Source organism: Sceloporus undulatus, chromosome 2 (genome assembly GCF_019175285.1).
Source record: "Sceloporus undulatus isolate JIND9_A2432 ecotype Alabama chromosome 2, SceUnd_v1.1, whole genome shotgun sequence".
In the NCBI taxonomy this organism is placed as follows: Eukaryota; Metazoa; Chordata; class Lepidosauria; order Squamata; family Phrynosomatidae; genus Sceloporus; species Sceloporus undulatus.
In genome coordinates this window covers 12037851-12056435 of record NC_056523.1, presented here as the reverse complement: position 1 = coordinate 12056435, position 18585 = coordinate 12037851, and the positions used below count along the sequence as shown (strand labels likewise).

Here is an 18585-nt window from a genome sequence, read left to right as displayed (position 1 = left end):
TTGACTAATACTAATACTATGCATCTGAGGAAGTAAAATCTAGGAAAGCTGATGCTGCCCCTTCTTCCTTTGCGTGAGCCTCCTCCAAGGGGGCTGCAAGATCTCTTTCCTCCCTTGAAAGCCTCCTGGCTTCCCTCCTTTTTTAATGGGGAGGGTTGGGCTGGAAGGCCTCTGGGGATCTCTTCTGAGGCTGGGCTTGCATGGCAGGGGGGGCCTGGGCTTGCCTCTGTCTGTGCCTGTGCCTCCTCTCCCCTTCCTTCCCCAAAGGACCTTCTGGTTCTGGGCTGCTCCGCCTTCCCTCCCTTTCAGCCACGTCAGCTGGCAACTTCAAGTCCAGCCCCAGCTTTGACAGGGAGGGAGGGGGCTTGTCTTAGGGGCTGGGCAGAGGGGCCAGGGGGCAGTGCCAGGCCCTCAGATCCCAGGACCCCCTCCTCTTGCCAGCCCTTGCCTGCCTCCTCCAAGATGGTCTTGCTGACCATGATCAGCCGGGTCCAAGACGGGCTCCTCTTGGCTGCCTCCATGCAAGAAACCGAGCAGGTAAGGCAGGCAGCTCTAACCACTAGGCATTGCTGCCTTTGCTCCCCACACCCACAACTCCTGCTCCTTCTTGCCTTCCTCTGGATTGGCTGGTCCTTGCAGGGTGCCTTCAAGGCATTCTAGACCCAACCTAGAATGGCAAGGTTTGTTCAGAGGGGGGTTGCCTTTGCTTTCCCCTGAAGCTGAGAGAGTGTGACTTGGCCAAAGTCACCCAGTGGGTTCATAAGTTGCTGTTGCTGACTGCCTTCAATTCCTTTCTCACCTCTGATGGGATTTTCTTGGCAAGGTTTGTTTTGCCCTTGCCTTCCCTTAAGGCTGAGAGAGTGTGACTTGGCCAGAGTCACTCAGTGGGTTTATATGTTGCTGTTGCTGCATGCCTTCAAGTCATTTCTGATTTCCGGCGACCCTAAGGCAAACCTGTCATGGGGTTTTCTTGGCAAGGTTTGTTTTGCCATTCCTTTCCCTTAAGGCTGAGAGAGTGTGACTTACCGAAGGTTTCATGGCTGAACCCAGAGCCCCCCCCCCACACAAACGTTCTGCTGTGTCCACTTGCTTCGTCTTGAAGGAGGGGTTGCTCTCTTCCAGCTTTATGACGGTGAGCCATGTTTCCAATAACTGAGCAGAAGTGGGGAAAATGTGGCCCTCCAAATCTTTTGGACAGTAATGCAGAGAGTCTGTTTTCTCGTCAGCCAAAGCAACAGGAAGAAGGCCAAATGTCCCCCAATCTCTGACAGTGAACTTCCATGTTCAGTGCTAATAGGTGCTAAGTTTGGAAAAGAGTTCAGAGACATAGGGTGCCTCAACACCAGGGGTAGGCAACCTTTTTGAGCCGGGGGCCGGGTTGCTGTCCCTCAGACAACTGGGGGGCCGAAGCCAAAAAAAATAATTACATATTTTTTTAAAAAAAATTAAATAAATAAATAAACCAGGACAAATGTAGGACAAAAATTTCAAATGGAGGACACCCTTTTTTTAAAAAAAAAATGGAGGTCACGCAAACAAATTTGCTGATTTTTTAAAAAATGTTAATATAAATGCATATTTCGGAGGCTTCTATAGACAATTGCCCCCCTTGCCCGCTGCTTACCCCCCTTGCCTGCCGCTTGCCCCCCCATGCCCGCCTCCTCCTGATAGGCCAAAGGCCCCACTCCCTCACGCGAGAGGCCAAAGGCTCCGGCGGCAATCGGCAGCAGGACCGGGCTGGGGCCGGTCTCAAGGCCTTGCCGGGCTGCATCCGGCCCGCGGGCCGCAGGTTCCCTATCAAAATAATGCAGGTCAACTCGACTTTCACTGCCATGGCTCCATCCCACAGAATCCTGGGTTGTGTGGTTTTGTTCCACAGCTGCTGCCTTGAAGTTGGAAGTGGGGAGCTGGCAGGGGAGCCCAAAGAACACACACCTGGTGGCCATAGCTTGCCACAGTCTCTGCTGCTGCCCTATGTCAGTTTATATATAGAGACTCCAAAATCTGCAAATGTGGGTATCCACACAGGGTCATGTCAGTGAAGTGAAATTTTTGGATTTTAGAGATTTTGCATTTTTGCATCAAGGTTGCTCAGCCTGGTCTTGTCTTCTGACCCAACTCCACAACCTGGCCTTAACAGCCAGCAGCCACACCAAGTGAGGGAGATCCATTCTTAGATGTTTGTGGGTTTTTCAGACTATGTGGCCATGTTCTAGAAGATGCTGGCGAAACATCAGGAATAAACTCTTCTAAAACATGGCTACATAGCCTGAAAAACCTACAAAAATCTATATGTGCCAGCCATGAAAGCCTTCCACTTCACACTGGAGATCCATTCTGCTGGCAGTCAGGGAGCATGAGGATGACATTTCCAGCCCCCTTCCTACCAGCAAAGTATAGTGCAACAGGTAATCGAAGTGGTGGTCCTGCTGCTAATTGTTACACCACGGCTCACTTGTTGTTGCTGTTGTGTGCCTTCAAGTAATTTCCGACTTATAACGATCTTAAGGCAACCCTATCATAGGGTTTTCTTGGAAGGTTTCATGAGAACGGGTTTGCCACTGCCATCTTCTGAGGCTGAGAGAGCGTGACTGGTCCATGGTCACCCAGTAGGGTTCATGGCTGAGCTGTGATTCGAACCCTGGTCTTCCAGGGTCCTAGTCCAACACTGAAACCGTTACACCACACTGGAGGCTGGCTGGTAAATGTTATCCTGCTCTGATCATCAGGAGAACCAACCTCCATTGGTTGGTGTGGCTGCTGGCTTTTAGGGTAGGTTTGGCAGGAGCGTTTGCAATCATAGCAATTGTGCCATGATTGTAAACCTGAATACCAAATAGTTACGAATGTGTATGTTTAGTGTGCGCATTTGTTACTGTTGGACAGGATGCATGCCTCCATTTGTTTTCATTACATACTTATGAGCTAAAGGGTGGCCATACTGAATTGTTGTTGTTGCATGCCTTCAAGTCTTTTCTGACTTATGACGACCTTAAGGCCATATCACAGGGCTCCATGGCCAACCAGGGATTTGAATCCTGGTCTCCAGAGTTGTAGTCCAACGTTTAGACAGTGTATAGTGTAGTGTAGTGTAGTGTAGTGGTTTTGCTGCTATATTCCTCCAAGTCATTTTTGACTTATAGTGACCCTAAAGCAAACCTATCATGGGAGTTTATCACATTGGGGCTAATTTCAGCATTAAAGAGAGATTAAAGCCCATTTAAAGCATCCAGCAAATAAAGCAAAAATGGCAAGTAAATGCGCAAATGATTATCATATGCAATTGTGCAAATAAAGCGGTATCAGAAATGCATTGTCACTGAAAGCCTGAAAGTAAAAAGGTGCACATTAATGCTTTTTTTGTGACCACTTTAATGGCAGGTTTTGTGTGACATTAACTGAAATCATTTCGCATAATTACGCAATTTCCCCAGGATATTAATGGGATAAATTTCTGATCTCCTTCGTGTGATAAACTCCATGGGCTTTTCATGGCGAGATTTGTTCAGAGGGGGTTTGCCATTGCCTTCCCATGCTTAAACCACTACACCACACTGGCTCTCAGATCTCCAGAGTCATTGTCTAACACGCAAACCATTCCACTATGCTGGCATTGTGCCTAAGTATAAAACAGAGTTCTTTCCTCCACAGTCAAACCGGAACTTCCAGGAATATCATAACCAAGCCAAGCAACTGTTCCGGAAACTTGGGGACCATTCACCAAGCCGGTGTTCTTTGCAAGCCGGACCAATGACTTTCCAGTAAGTGCCTGAAAATATGTGTTGAAATGTTAATTACTGTCCAGAAAGTGCTGTATTCTGTGCAAAACCACTGTGTGAATTTGTTGCAGAATAAGACTCTTGAACTGCGAAAATTCTCACCAGTCGAGAATTCTTCTTGTCATGGTTTCTTGACACCTGAAAAACATTTTTGAGAATATAAAAAAAAAATATGTTTAATTTGTTTTTCTGTCCCTAAAATTAATGTATTGGTTTGTGGTGAAGGAATTAACTTTTCCAGTACTGCCTCCATTGCTATTTTAGCTAATTTTTCTTTTTTTTTTCTTTTAATTAGTATTTTCTATTGTCATTTATTTTATATTGTTATTGTTTTTAATTTATTACTTTTTATGATTGGGAGGGGGGTTTGGGTAGGTTATTAATTAGCAATGGGAATTTTAATTGTATTATCCTGTTTGTTGTAATCCGCCTCAGTCCTCAGGGAGAGGTGGGCTATAAATAAGATAAATAAAATATATTATTACTCAGTCTACACACACCCTGGTCTGCAGAATGCCCTCTCAAGAAACATCTGCCTGGCATCCTCACAGGTTGCATTTAGATATCTATACCCTCCAACATTTCACAGAGGAAAACTGGGATGTGTATGTCCAAGCAACATCGAAGTGTGACAGGCAAAAATTAGTAGTGTGGAAAACAGATAGGACACAAACTGCTTTGAGTGCCAACTTTGGGGGAAAGCAGAATATAAATAAATATAATATGATATACATAGTTAGGTAGGTAGATGATAGACAGACAGACAGACAGGAGAAGCCACAGCACTTTGCTCTTGACTGAGTCTTCTGAGAAAGGCAAAATCCTGCCCCTTATATTCCTCTTCCTTCTGCTGAGTTAACTGAATGCAAATTACTTTTGCATTTTTAGTTCAATTTGCAGCAATGAACGTAAGCAGAGGACAAAGGGGGAATGTGGGGAAAGGAGAAAGGAATTGGTGCATTTAAAAAGCATATGAAAAAATAGGATAACAGAGGATTAATTGGGAGTTTCCCTGTCATATCAGAACAGTTGGAGGGTATGGTTACTAGGCCAAGAACGACTTCTTCTGGTAGCCACTTAATCCTTGAGTTTTGCTCACAGATTTTATTATGGTCTCTTAATATCATTTTAAATAATAGCCTTGTTAGGTTATCAACACTTCCTAAGTTTGGATCTCCAAACGTTTCGCCATCCAGAGCCAGCACAGACAGTCTTCAGGGATGATGGTAGCTGTATATTATGAACATTTGGGGATTCCAGCTTCTGCAAATCTACTCTAGAAACACAATTTCCCCTTAGAATGCAAGAGATCATGGCCTTGAATCTTGAACAAGTCCTCTTTTGCTTGCTTCAGCTTCAGGAATTTTGGAAAGGAACCGTATTTTTCAGCACTGTATGACATATGTAATGTCCTAGGCTCAATCTCAGGCTTTTCTAGATTTTAAAAAGTGATATCAGAGGACAAGGTTGAGATCAACACTTCCCTGAGAGCATGGAGAGCTGTGGCCGATTGGACTGAACAGTACAGAGTGACATGGACTTTTATCTGGAATTCCAAAATTTGAAATAGCCCACCATCCAAAATTGTCAACATGGGATGGTGGAGATATTAACCATCCTTTCTGATGCTTCAGAAACTTTGTTTCATGTGCAAAATATGTATAAAATTACCTTTAGGCTATGTGTATAAGATGTATATGAAACATAAATGAATTTCATGTTTAGATTTGGGTCCCATCGCCCAAGCTATCTCATCGTGTATATACAAATATTCCAAAATCCAAAACACTTCTGTCCCAACATTTTGGATAAGCAAGACTCAGCCTGTAACTTAAGGCACACAAGGCATATTAATGAAAAGCTTACTCTGATGTCTAAACTTCTTCTTGTTGTTGTTCTTGTTGTGTGCCTTCAGGTCATTTCCAGCTAATGGCCACTCTAAGGCAACCCTGTATGGGGTTTTCTTGGCAAGATATGTTCAAGGGAAATTTGCCATTGCCTCCCCCTGAGGCTGAGATTGTGTGACTTTCCCAAGGTCATCAGTGGGTTTCCATGGCCAAGCAGGGATTCAACCCCTGGTCTCCAGAGTCATAGTCCAACACTCAAACCACTATGCCATGCTGATTTCTAAACTAGGCTTCCCAAATTCACCTACGATGAGTAACCAGTGTGATCCACGTAATCCTTTAGGAGGTTATTTGCTATATTGGGAGGATGCTGATACTTTCACTCTTTCAATCAGGAATGGCTTATGCAGGTATATTTTGGGACGTATTTCCAAGACTTTTCATTCTCGCTGATTCCAGGAAAAAAGTATTTCCGAGGCTCTTCTTTCTTATCTCATCTGTGCTCTGCCCCCCTTCCCCACCAACCTTTTGCAGTTACCTGATCAGCCAAGGCATTTGCTACTTGACACTCTGTGAAGCTGCCTACTCAAAGAAACTGGCCTTCTCCTTCCTGGAGGAGCTACAAGCTGAATTTTGGGAGCTGTATGGGAAGAAAGTGTCCTCTGTGTCACGGCCATATGCCTTCATTGAGTTTGGTAGGTATGTGCAAAAGCAGGGTGGGCAAAGGAGTCACATGTGGTACATACGGTACATATGGCCTCCAGGTGTCAAAAATATTTGGTCCTCAAATGTCCTCAAAGGGACACAGGGGCATTTTGCCATGTTTCTGCAGATGTAACTTTTGCGCCCGCCCATTTCTTTAATCATGATGTTCCTGTTCACATAACAATTTGGGTGTTAAAAATTTGCTTAAAATCTGTGAACTGTTAAAGAGCATAGAAACAGCCTCAGAGGATGGCAATGGCAAACCCCCTCTAAATAAATATGCCAAGAAAACGGTAGGATAGGTTCGCCTTAGGGTCATCATAAGTCAGAAACAACTTGAAGGCACGCAACAACAATAACAGCAATGACTAACTTGGGAAATCATCCTTTTTAGACATTTATATCCAGAAGCTGAAGAAATCCTATCTGGATACCTGGTCGAAGCGTCACCTGAGCAGCATCAACCTGGAGCTACAGGATGTCCAGAAAATCATGGTCACCAACATTGAAGAGGTGCTTCAGCGTGGAGAGGCCTTATCAGGTACAGGGAGAGGAGCTGTGAAGGGAATGAACTGGGTTGTCCATGCACAGTGCGTTGCCAGGATTGATGGGAGGGCCAGCCTTAGGCATACTGCTGCCTGAGGCAGAAGAGTCAAAGACATAGTACCCAGATCCTTGGGCACCCGAGGCAGAAAAACCTGTAAGTACCATCCATCTAGTCCTATCTCTGGTTGCTCCCACACTGCAGAAATAAAGCCATTTGACACCACTTTAACTGCCATGGCCCATTGCTATGGAATTCTGGGATTTGTAGTTTGGCGGGCACCAGAGCTCTCTGATGGGGAAATTATAAACCTCAGAATTCTTACAGAAGGACCAAACAAACCCACCAAACCCTTACAGAAAGTGACTTTTTAAAAAAATGTCAGAGACACACAGGATACCATTTCTCATCAAGGACAACAAGAATTGTGAAGATTGATGAATCACATTTATAACCCTATGGGTTATAAATTAACGCTTCACCACAGACCACAAAATGTGTTGAATCAAACTTAGGTTTCTGGTACAATGACCTAAATCAGGAGTGGGAATTTGTGGCCCTCCCAGTGTTGGATTGCAGCCTCCAGTATTCCCAGCCAATATAGCTAATGATGAGGAATGTGTAGTTACACTGGGAGGTCCAGTGTAACTACACTTACAGAGTTGCATGCTTTACACCCTTGGCCTAAACTTTGTTGCTAGTTCCAACTAAAGTAGATGTAATGAATAACTATTAAGATAGGATAACATTTACACAACATTAGTTGATTACTGTTGTTGGCACAAACAAGAACATTCAGTGGGCTTCCATATATTAAATAATAAAACAGTGAAAAAAAGAACAAGTGGGATCCAGTGTATTCAAAGTTGTGACCCTTTCACACTACATGGTCACTACGATTCCACCATACTTGCTATGGCAGCATCCTGTGGAAACTTGGGATTTGTAGTTTGGGGTGGCACTAGAGCTTTCCAGCTAGGAATTCTAAATGTCCCTCCCTAAAATGCAAATCCCAGAATTGGGACCATGGAATTTCAGGTGGGATTCATAGTGTTGTGTGAAAGGGCTTTTGGATAATGAAGCCAAGGCAGAACTGTGCATGAATCCTGCATTTATTTTTTATTTTACTCCATTTTATATTTTATTTTATTATTTATTTCTGTGGTTCTTGTTGAAGATTTTGAGATTGTTTCGGTTTGCATTGTGACAGGGGAATGGTGTGCCAATGCATATTTAGCTTGGAGAAGGAAAGATGAAGGGGGAGAGACTTGATAATTGCAGAGTTCTTATACTGAATGAGCTGTCATGGTGAAGATGGAGTAGACTGGTTCTCTCTTGCTCCCAAGGGCGGGACTGGAACTGAGAGGTGGAAATTACAAGGAAAGAGATAAGAGTTGTTTGACAGCAGAACAGGCTGCCTGTCTCAGGTTTTGATATGATCTACTTTCGTGGAGGTATTTAGGCAGGAGATGGACAACCATCTGTCAGGGATGCAATTGCATCCTACACAGAGGGTCCTGAACTGAGCAGATGAACTTCATAATGTATGTGGTGTCATTCTTAAACAGTTTTGGGTTGGGACATTGGAAATCCAGGTTCAAGTTGAACCTGAGCCATGAAACACCCAGCATGTATTTGGGTTAGCCAATCTGTCTCAGCCTGACATACCTCACAGCAATGTTGTGAGATTTAAATGAGAAAGGAAAAGAGCAGTGTGTGCTGCTTTTGAGATTACTGCAGGAAAAGTGAGATACTTAGTCCGCCCTTCTTATCCACAGATTTTTAATCTGTAGATTCAAGCATCCATGGCTTGAAAATATTAAAAATATTCCAATAGGGCAGGCAAACCTTGATTTTGCCATTTTATGTAAGGACACAGTTTTACTCTGCCATTGTATATAATGGGACTTGAGCATCCATGGAGTTTGGTATCCATGGGAGCCCTGGAACCAAATCCAGGCAGTTACTACAGGCCCACTGTACTTGTAACTAAGGCCTTTTTCATGCTATGCACTAATTTTGTTGTTATTGTTGTGTGCCTTCAAGTCATATCCAACTTATGGTGACCCTAAAACGAACCTATCATGGACTTTTCATGGCACAATTGTCCAGAGGAAGTTTGCTATTGCCTTCCTCTGAGGCTGAGAGTGTGTGACTTGCCCAGGGTCACCCAGTGGGTTTCATAGCCAAGCTGGAAATTGAACCACTTTAACTGCCATGGCGGCACCCTAAGGAATCCTAGGATTTCTACTTTGGGGAGGCAGTAGAGCTCTCAATCTTCATCAGACTGTAGATTTTATAGATATAGATGTAGGATTAAATCATGGCAGTTAATGGCATCAAAGTGGTATTATTGATTAGCATGAAAGAGACCTATCAAATTAAAAGGAATAATATTATGAAATATCAGGCTTCTCATTAACTTTGGGGTTGGAGTTGGGGCAGGGAGGATTTGAATGTTTGAAGGCAGATTGGATTTTGATCTGTTCACCAGTACCTGGCTGAGTTGTTGTTGTGTGTCTTCAAGTCATTTCCGACTTATGGTGACCCTATCATGGGGTCTTGACCAGATTTGTTCAGAGGAGGTTTGCCCTTGTCTTCCCCTGAAGCTGAGAGAATGTGAGTTGCCCAAGGTCACCCAGTGGGTTTCATGGGAATTAAACCTTGGCCACTCCAACTACTATGCCATGCTTTTTCTCAGCTGGCTGACAACTAGAAATGTCACACTCAAAATCATGGTGTTTTAAAGGCTTTGGAGATCCATGAATCAAACTCCTCTTCTTTTCCTCTCTCCTCAGCTCTTGATTCCAAAGCCAGCAGTTTGTCGACTCTCTCCAAGAAATATCGCCAGGATGCCAAACTCCTCAACAGCCGCTCTGCTTATGCCAAAGCTGCAGCCACCAGCTTGATCTTTGTGGTACTGATGCTCTACATACGTTTTTGGTGGCTGGTGTGACTGCAAAGGCCATGCCTTCTTTCTTCTCTCTCACTCCATCTATTCAGTCCTTTCTCACATGACATGGGAAATGTTCTCATCCCTTCACTACATCTCTGCCAAGACAGAACTGAAACCGGTAGCAAACACCATCAGCTTTGGGAGAGAATGAGAACTGCTAAAGATATTATTTTTTGAAACGGTGACTCCTTTTGCCACTTTGTGGCCAAAACTGGAATGACAATCATTAGAGATTCAGTAAAACAACTGATATTTTTATGGATTTTTTTTAAAAAGTGTGGTTTTTAGTGTATAAAAACATATTTTTATTAAATTAGGGAAGGGGGAGAGGCAAGAGGAACTACTATTAGATCAGAAAGACAACCTTTGTACACAAAAAAATCCAATTTTGTGGCACCTTAAAGACTTGCAGTTTTATCTTAAAATAAGTTTCAGCCACAATAAATCTGAGATTCTAAGTTAACACAAGTCTCTGTGTTGATGTAACAGCTTAACATGGCTACCCCTATGAAACAACTTTATGGATCAAAGGGTTAGTTTCCACAGTCCCCTTTTCTTTCTGGCTGGGGCACTACCTTTAATTCAGACACTGTAAAAAATCCTGGTAGAATGTGGGTTGAATTTGTGCTTTTCACATGAATTTTGAATACATCTGATTACATTTTTGCAAAGGCTGCCAAAAACCCCACAAAACCTGGGATCTTGGGGTTTGTTTGTTTTTTAGTTTTCCTGAAAGATTTGCATGGTTACCTGTGTGAGTGACTTATGCAGATAGATCCGGGATAAACTGGGTAAAAATCTGCATGCCTTGAACTGATTTAAATACATCTGCAACATCATCTCCATCTTTATTTGCAGTGCTGACATGTGTGGGCAACAGAACTTGCACAAATGTGCATGGATGTTGTTCTGATAAAAATATAGTGTGAACCACAAACCAGGAATGCATGAGATTATTTGCATAGTCACCTTGTAAAACAAAAGGTGTATGTAATGAGAAAAAATTCAACAGGTATAGCTGCTGTAATTGCATCACCACATTGGAACAATCTACACCTGGAGAATTCATCTGTCTCACAATTGCTAAAGGCTTTGCTGCGGGGAAGCTGGCAATTCCAATTACAGGTTTGGGGATTTGATAACTGAAAAGTAGGGAGCTGTTTTGGATTTCCACAGTTGTTCGCATCAGCCATGTTGGTGGTGCTTCTCAGAGTTGAAGGCTAAAGTTCTCATTTAGAAGACCAAAGTCCTCCTATCACTGTTTGAACTGCTAAGTGAATGAAACTAACTAACCACACTTATTTACTATGTATGCTGGCCTGACCAGTTTGTGATAAGCCTTAAGTTATGGCACTGACCGATGACAGAAAAAGCAAGATGTGGGGGAGGATGTTAAGGCCCTGGCAGGCCATAATACCTGAATGTACAGTCAGCCCTCCATATCCACAGATATTTTTATCCATGGATTCAATCACCCATGGTTTGAAAATATTCCAAGATACAGTATATATATATATATCCCACCAAGCAAACCTTGATTTTGCTATTTACACAAGAGGCACCATTTCATAATGCCATTATGCTTAATGGGACTTAAGTATCCATGGATTTTGGTATCCATGGGGGGTCCTAGATGAAACCAGGAGATACCAAGGGCCTACTGTATATCACCTGGCAGCCTGTATTGTAGTTACAGATTCATAACCTATAACTACTCCAAATTCAGTAATACAATGTATTCATGATTGTGGCACTGTTGCTACAATTGTAAATGTTCCCCACAAACCTATTCTAGTAACTACAGTGGGCTCTTGGTATCCATTGAGGTTTGGTTCCAGGACCCCCTATGAATACCATAATCGCTGGATTCTCATCCCATTAAACGCAAGGAGATTATCAGACGGGGGACAAAATTTACTTGTCCCATCCTTTTCCCATTATTATAGCACGATCATGAGAAGATTTTAATATGACGTCATGCTTATCCAGACATTATACCACCTGGAAAGTGCAACTGACTGCTATCATGCACAGATCCTGTCATTGCCCCTTTATTGAAATGCCATTGCCTGGCATTTTGCATTAATGGGAGTTTGTGTTAATGCAATGCCACTTCAATGATGGGATAATAGTGCTGCAATCTGAAAACTTTCTGCATGACTGCAGTCAAAGATGGGATAAGGATGGGGTAGCAATCCCGTCCTTCTCCTATCCCCGTGTGATAATTTCCATAGTAAAATGGGGTCCCTTATATGAAATGGCAAAATCAAGGTTTGCTTTTTGTAATTTATATATTTTTAAAAATATTTTCAAGCTGTGGATGCTTGAAACCATGGATAAAGAATCTGTGGATATGATGGGCTGATTAGTCACTGCATCGAGTTCAGGTAGTGATCAGGTACAGGAGGATGTTTCCAACTCCCTCCTGCCAACGAATGAGATTACAACAATCAGAAGCAGGGCCCCTGTTGCAATTCCTCATCTCAGCATGTTAAGATGGTTTGGTAGTTTGAGCCAGGGGTTTGGGCCAGGAGGCTGCTGGTTGTTAAGATAGGTTTGGGGATTTGGACCACGTTGTTAAGGTAGATTTGCTGGTCCTGGCCAAACCCCCCAAAACCTTTTAGTATTTCTATTTCAACTGACAGAAAAACAAAGTAGTGACAAATTGTAATAAGATGTGTATTAGTAAATTACACATTGGAAAAGTTGGGTGAAGAGTTTTTCAGACTTACTGGTTTTTAGCTCATCCACCCCTTTTCCTATAGAAAAACCTGATGAAGGTCACTCTGTACTTTGGGCTATGTGGAACATTATCACCGCTGACTGCCTCCCCTTGCTGTGTGACATCATCATGTATGATGTCAAAAATGTTCGTGGGCAGCCTCCGATATCACACCAAGAACGTCATCATCCTTCCACGCAGATGTCAGAACCACAGGTGTCAGAACCACTCCAGGAGCTGCAACACAACAAAGTGCCTGCACTCATGGTGCCTTCCTGTGGTATCATCATTCCTGGCCTGACATTGCTGGGGAGGGCACTTCACAGTGGCTCAACCTAATGCCACTGTACCCCCATGCTCTCGGCTGTTCATTCCACACCCAGAAGGGGCAGAGTCACTCAGCAAGTGGCCCAGTGGCATCTTCTGGTGAACTTCTTGGCAGCCTGGGAGAAGGCAGCTCCTTGGAAAGGCCTTCATTCTCAGGCACAGGAGTTAGTTGCAGGTGGCCAGTTTGCCCTGGTAACCTGTGTAGGTTGGTCATGGCCCGGTGGGCCTTTGGCCGTGGTCTATGTGGTGAGAGCTGCCCAGTCACACAAGAGGGAGAAGGGTGGTCCAAGAGGGATAGGATGTCATGGTGGAGGCGCTCCCGTGCCACGTCCTTTGGAAGGCGTCCCAGGTGGTCCTGGATGTTCTGTGTGGCTCCATGTTGGAGGAGAAGGCAGGCTACTTTGTAGCTCCCCTCTTGGGCAGCCAGGAACAGAGGGGTCTGGGCCTGTAAGAACAGAAAGAAATAGAGAAAATGTATGGGTCCTGTGATTTAGTCATCATTTCCATATATACAAATGACAGCTGGGGGCTCCCATGTCAGGGGCTGTGAATACATCTCCAGGTGTTAAAGGAGCTCCCTGAGATACAGAGAGTTCAAACAAAATCCAGAGCCCTGTCTTCACTTGCCAGAATAATCTAGGCTGCCTTTGGAGTATTCTTGCCCCTAATTCACCCAAATCCCACCTTGCCTACTCTCTTTTGTTGCCAGTTTTCAACTCTTGCAGTAAACCATTGGCATCTGCCTTCCCACATGATTTCTGCTCATTGCCTGGCACCACCATGGAGATCAGAATGAGGTGCCCAGCCATGTTATCAATGCTGGGCATTTCATCTGACGTCAGAGTAACTTGTGCCCACTGAGGCAATGCTGGGTGGCTTGCAAGGGACAGTGAGTTAAGGTAGCCACCATCATCACTTTGAAGAGAGTTGAAAACCTGAAGCAAAAAGTGAGTTGAGGGAGAAAGCCCAAAACTGGGCACAACTGTTTGTATGTATGTATGTACAGCGCTGTGTAAATTTACAGCGCTTTATAAATAAAAGTTAATAATAATAATAATAATAATAATAATAACTGTCATAAATTACCACTCTGCCACTTCTCATAACAACAATCCTTTCACATAGGTCAGGCAAGGCAAATGTCACACACACTTGGCTAAAGGTTGGTATCAGTGATTCTGCTGAGACAGATAGATATTTCTTCTGAGATTAGATAGATAGATAGATAGATAGATAGATAGATAGATAGATAGATAGATAGACAGACAGACAGACAGACAGACAGACAGACAGATAGATATTTCTTCCTTCCATGAACATAAATTGGCTGTTGAATCTTAAAATAATGCTGGCAATGGGAGAGCGTCCTCCACCACATGTGAGGTGCATAGGCTAGTCTAAGACAAGTCAGGGGCAGGGTAAGGTAACAAATAGTCTGATTTGGTATAAAGTAGCTTCCCCTGTGTTCCAGTTTCTTACATTCTTTTTCATATAAATAAATAAATAAATAAATGCTCCTTCTGATAACTTTACTGGCCTATGTTGGGGTATAATCCTCCAGCTCTACATTAACCTTTTCAAGCCAAAACCAGCAATCATAAGACATTACCCGATTGTCCTGGGCATCCTTGTCAGCTCCATTTTTCAACAGGATGAGGGTGGCACGGACATTATTCACGGCTGCAGCCCAGTGGAGGGCACTCTTTCCTGCCAGACATGGAAAATTCCAGGGATGGTGAGAAGATCACATAATTTTTGAGTCCCGGGCATTAGCTGCATTATGGTAAACAGGTGTATTTCCTAAGCCCCTACAGTGGGAACAGGTATCTCTGGCTCAGAGAGGGATAGAATCTGGCGCATGTAAAAACTAGCTGTAGGCTAGTGAGGAAATAGTAAAAAATCTAGTCCCCCAAAGCAACCTTACTAAGATCTGAGCTACAGGAATGTAGATTTTGGATGAACATAAGGGGCAATAAAGATAAGTTCTTTTTAAAGATCTTCAGAAAGGCCCCATTCCGGCGCCCAGTGCCAGGCTGTCCCCATTCAGTGCGCCATTTTTATCTGATGGAAAACTTCCATCAGACAAAGATTACACTCCTCAGCACTGAACGGGGACAGCTTGGCACCAGAATGGGGCCTTTTAAAGGATGCTTTGGTGTGCCATAAAATCCATTTTTTCTCAGTTGCATGCACCCATGAGCGTCCCCTTCCTGTTCCCATAACGGGGGGGGGGGGGGGGGAACGGGTGCAATAAGCTTCAAAGTCTCAAGATGTCAGAATTATTGGGACATTACCTCATGAATAAAGCGGCAAAATCACACCACTTTTTAATCACAGGAAAATCCCATGAATAAAAAAGGCATGATTTTCCAGCTTTACTCATGGTATAATGGCCCGAAAACTGTGACGTCATGAGATGTCATGTGAAAATCTTTCCATTACTGCAGGATATTGATGGGATTTAATGTCTATTTAATGATGGGAGGAGGATGCTTGCCTCTCATGTGATAAAGTCCTAAGACAGCATCACTCAGCCTTCCTCCAACAATAACAACTCCTACCTTCTGATTCCCTGTCTTCTGCATTCCACTTTTGCACTAAGGCTACCTAGCCCCAGAATGGCACAGTGTCTATTGCTGAGATGTTAGCCCTGTGATGCTCACTGTCCTCACCTCGTTTGTCTGTGGCCCTGACATCTGCATGATTTGCCACCAGCTCCTCCACCATATTTTCAACTGCCAGCCGTGTGGCAAGGATTAGTGGGGTGGAGCCATCATGTGCCGATGCATCCAAATCTGTTTGTCTTTGCCGGAGAAGGATCTGTTGGAGACAAAGGGGTTTTTAAGTGAACAGTGATGTGGACAAGACGTTAGTGGTGGGTTTTATCTACTTATCCAAGAAAGCATCTCTTTCCATATGGACTCATCTTCTGGTCAAGATCATTTTCACAGAGTTCAGTTTGTCACCCATTTATATTGATTGTTGTTGTTATTGTGTACCTTCAGGTTGTTTTTAATTTAAGGCAACCATAAGGTGAACCTATCACAGGGTTTTCTTGGCAAGATTTACCTTCCTCAGAGGCTGAGAGAGTGTGACTTGCTCAAGGCCAAGATCCAGTAGGTTTCCATGGCTGAGTGGGGATTCTGGCCTCCAGAATCATAATCCAATACTCAAACCACATCACCATGCTGGCAAATGTAAATTTGCAGAAAGGAGCACAGTCTTCTCAGTAGTGGTCCCAAACTTGTGGAACAACTTCACAGGAAGGCTTTCACTCCTGATTTTTAAATGGACATGACATGTTTATTAATGAGGTGAAAGCTGGGGCCAGTGGTCTGCCTTGCTACAAAACAGTTTCCTGAGTTCACATACTTTGAAGTAAACACAGCCATTCATAAGGGGTATAAACTTCTGCACCCAAAGCCACATCCTCCAGCCCTCCTATACTCCAGCAGAACCACAGCATGACCTGAAAAGGGGTGGAAAACTTTGTTATGTCTAGGGACAAATGCTGTCCTCCCCCTTCACCCCCCGAGTTCTGTTATGGGCCACACAGTTTGCCAAAAATTTGCTAGACAACAAAGATATTTTCCCCAGCTCTACCTGCCACCCAGCCCCATTTGACAATAAAACAAGTGACAAGGGAGCAGACACTTGGCTTTAGAAGGGAATCATGCATCACAAAAGATTCTGGGAAGTCATTCTTGTTTAAAACAATGTATTCTGCCTATCATTTAAAAGAACAACAACAATTCTGTCTCGCCACTACACCTTGCAGAAATCACAAAAGGTGAGTTGGAGGCAGTGGGGACAAATGAAGTCCCCAGACAATGTGTTTTGTGACCTCTGGACTAAATCAATGGTTCTTAAACACTGGTTCTCAAGGTATTTTGGGACTTCAGCTCACAAAAGCTCCAGCCAACCTGGCCTGTGGCCATGGATTCTGGGAGTTGAAGTCCAAAACACTGGAGGACCAAAGTGTGAGGACTTCTGAATTAAACCAGAGACATGATTAAAGATAATGTCTCAATTCTCAGTGCAACTTGATTGACCTGGAGCCCTTTCACACTAAACAGTTATAGTACTGTGATTTCACTTTAACTGCGATGGTTGCATACTATGGAATCCTAGTAGTTGTGGTTTAGGGAGAGGTTCTTAGAATTCTCAGCTAGAGAGTTCTAGTGTCTCACCAATTATAATTCTCTCCCCTCCCCAATATCATAGGATGCACCTATAAGTGTGCAATATGGAAGAGCCCTAGATGTTGGCTGTTGTAGTTTTGTTGATATATGCCTTCCAGTCGACTCTGACTTATCCCAACTCTATCATAGGGTTTTCTTGGCAAGATTTATTTAGATGCAGTTTGATGAGGCCTGCTTTTTAAGCTGCAAGAGTGTGACTTGCTGGTCACAGAGGTGGTTTTCATACCTGAGCAGGGATTTGAACCCTAGCCTCTAAGAGTGCTAGTCCAACATTCATACCACCACACCACACTGACTGTCAGTGTGTGGACCATCAGTGAAATGGCATTAACTTGCTTGCTACCCCTCACTGCAGAATACTGCCACAATCCTACCTAGGAAAGCTGCCTTCTTCACAGTGCATGACTCTATTCCACCTCCCTTTTTATTTTCAAACCTGGAAGACACCCAATGCATCGGCTGCTACCGCACTGTGCAAGGGAGTCCGTCCCCACTGGTCACGGGCATTGACATCAGCTCCAGAGGCCAGAAGTCGACGGGCAGCGTCCGCACGGGAGAAGCGAGCGGCTAAGTGAAGAGGTGTTTCTCCAGAGGTGTGGGTTTGCCGGTCTGTCCAGGATCCCTCCACTTCCAAGCCAGGAGAATGGGCCAATGGTGTCAAGCCACAAACTATAAAGATAAAAAGGTCATGAAGGAAAGTGGGCAGCCAGAGAAGAAGAGTCGGAAAAAGCTGCACTCCCTGTACTGCTGCATGTGAAAGTGATAGAACAAAAAACTGGAAAGCATGTATTCACAATAGACAAATGAAAAGAGATAAAGTCCCATGTAAATAGTCATTTCTTCCAGGATGAAGATTTGGAAATGCAATGTTTAATATAAAATTTCTGGATTAAATGGGTGTAGGGTAATAATTTTGTTTTAACTGATTGTATCAGCTAGACAGGACAGAGCTGAGCAACTTGGGGGACTGGTTTCATCATATACACTCTCACTGGTTTTCTTTGGTGAAACCATTTATTTAAAAATCTATAAATATGAACCTTCCTTCATATGAACCTTTCCTTCTTTTTAATACTCTGAGGGTCCACTTTGATTGAGTGCAGACTGCAGCTCTAGAAATTTCTGATAATAGGTTTAGGGAGAGGTTCTTAGAATTCTCAGCTAGAGAGTTCTAGTGTCTCACCAAATTATAATTCTCTCCCCTCCCCAATATCATAGGATGCACCTGTATATGCGTGTGTGTGTGTGTGTGTGTGAGAGAGAGAGAGAGAGAGAGAGAGATACTGTTTCACAGACTGGTCGCCCATCTGTTTTCCTAGCAGAGCACTCAATGGAAGCTGAAAAGACACCAATGAGGAGGCAGTGTTGGCAAGCAGGAGACAAAGCAGCAGTGGACATTGTAAAAATCCACCTAGATAGAAACTTTAGCTCTGAAAAAGAGGACATATTTGGGAAAAGTACCTCTAGACTTAAAATACTGTACATTACAACTCCTGCATCTGT

General features: G+C 43.7%; 2 protein-coding genes across 2 annotated transcripts in view; one reads left to right on the top strand and one right to left on the bottom strand.

The window, feature by feature from the left end:
• Nucleotides 1–300: 300 nt before the first annotated feature.
• LOC121922005 (vesicle-trafficking protein SEC22b-like) lies at nt 301–10294 on the top strand. Its single transcript, XM_042450862.1, has 5 exons — nt 301–537; nt 3652–3761; nt 6161–6321; nt 6726–6872; nt 9674–10294. Exons 1-5 carry the CDS (start codon nt 463–465, stop codon nt 9829–9831), a joined length of 651 nt encoding a protein of 216 aa, XP_042306796.1. The 5' UTR covers nt 301–462; the 3' UTR covers nt 9832–10294.
• Nucleotides 10295–12486: 2192 nt separating this feature from the next.
• NOTCH4 (notch receptor 4) overlaps nt 12487–18585 on the bottom strand; it is a 45009-nt gene continuing 38910 nt past the window's right edge. Inside the window, exons 21-24 of the mRNA XM_042454426.1 lie at nt 17519–17751; nt 15553–15700; nt 14490–14587; nt 12487–13325 (exon numbers count right to left, since the gene is read on the bottom strand). Coding sequence (XP_042310360.1) covers nt 12948–13325; nt 14490–14587; nt 15553–15700; nt 17519–17751 — 857 coding nt within the window. The 3' untranslated portion in view covers nt 12487–12947. The remainder of the gene's footprint in view (nt 13326–14489; nt 14588–15552; nt 15701–17518; nt 17752–18585) is intronic.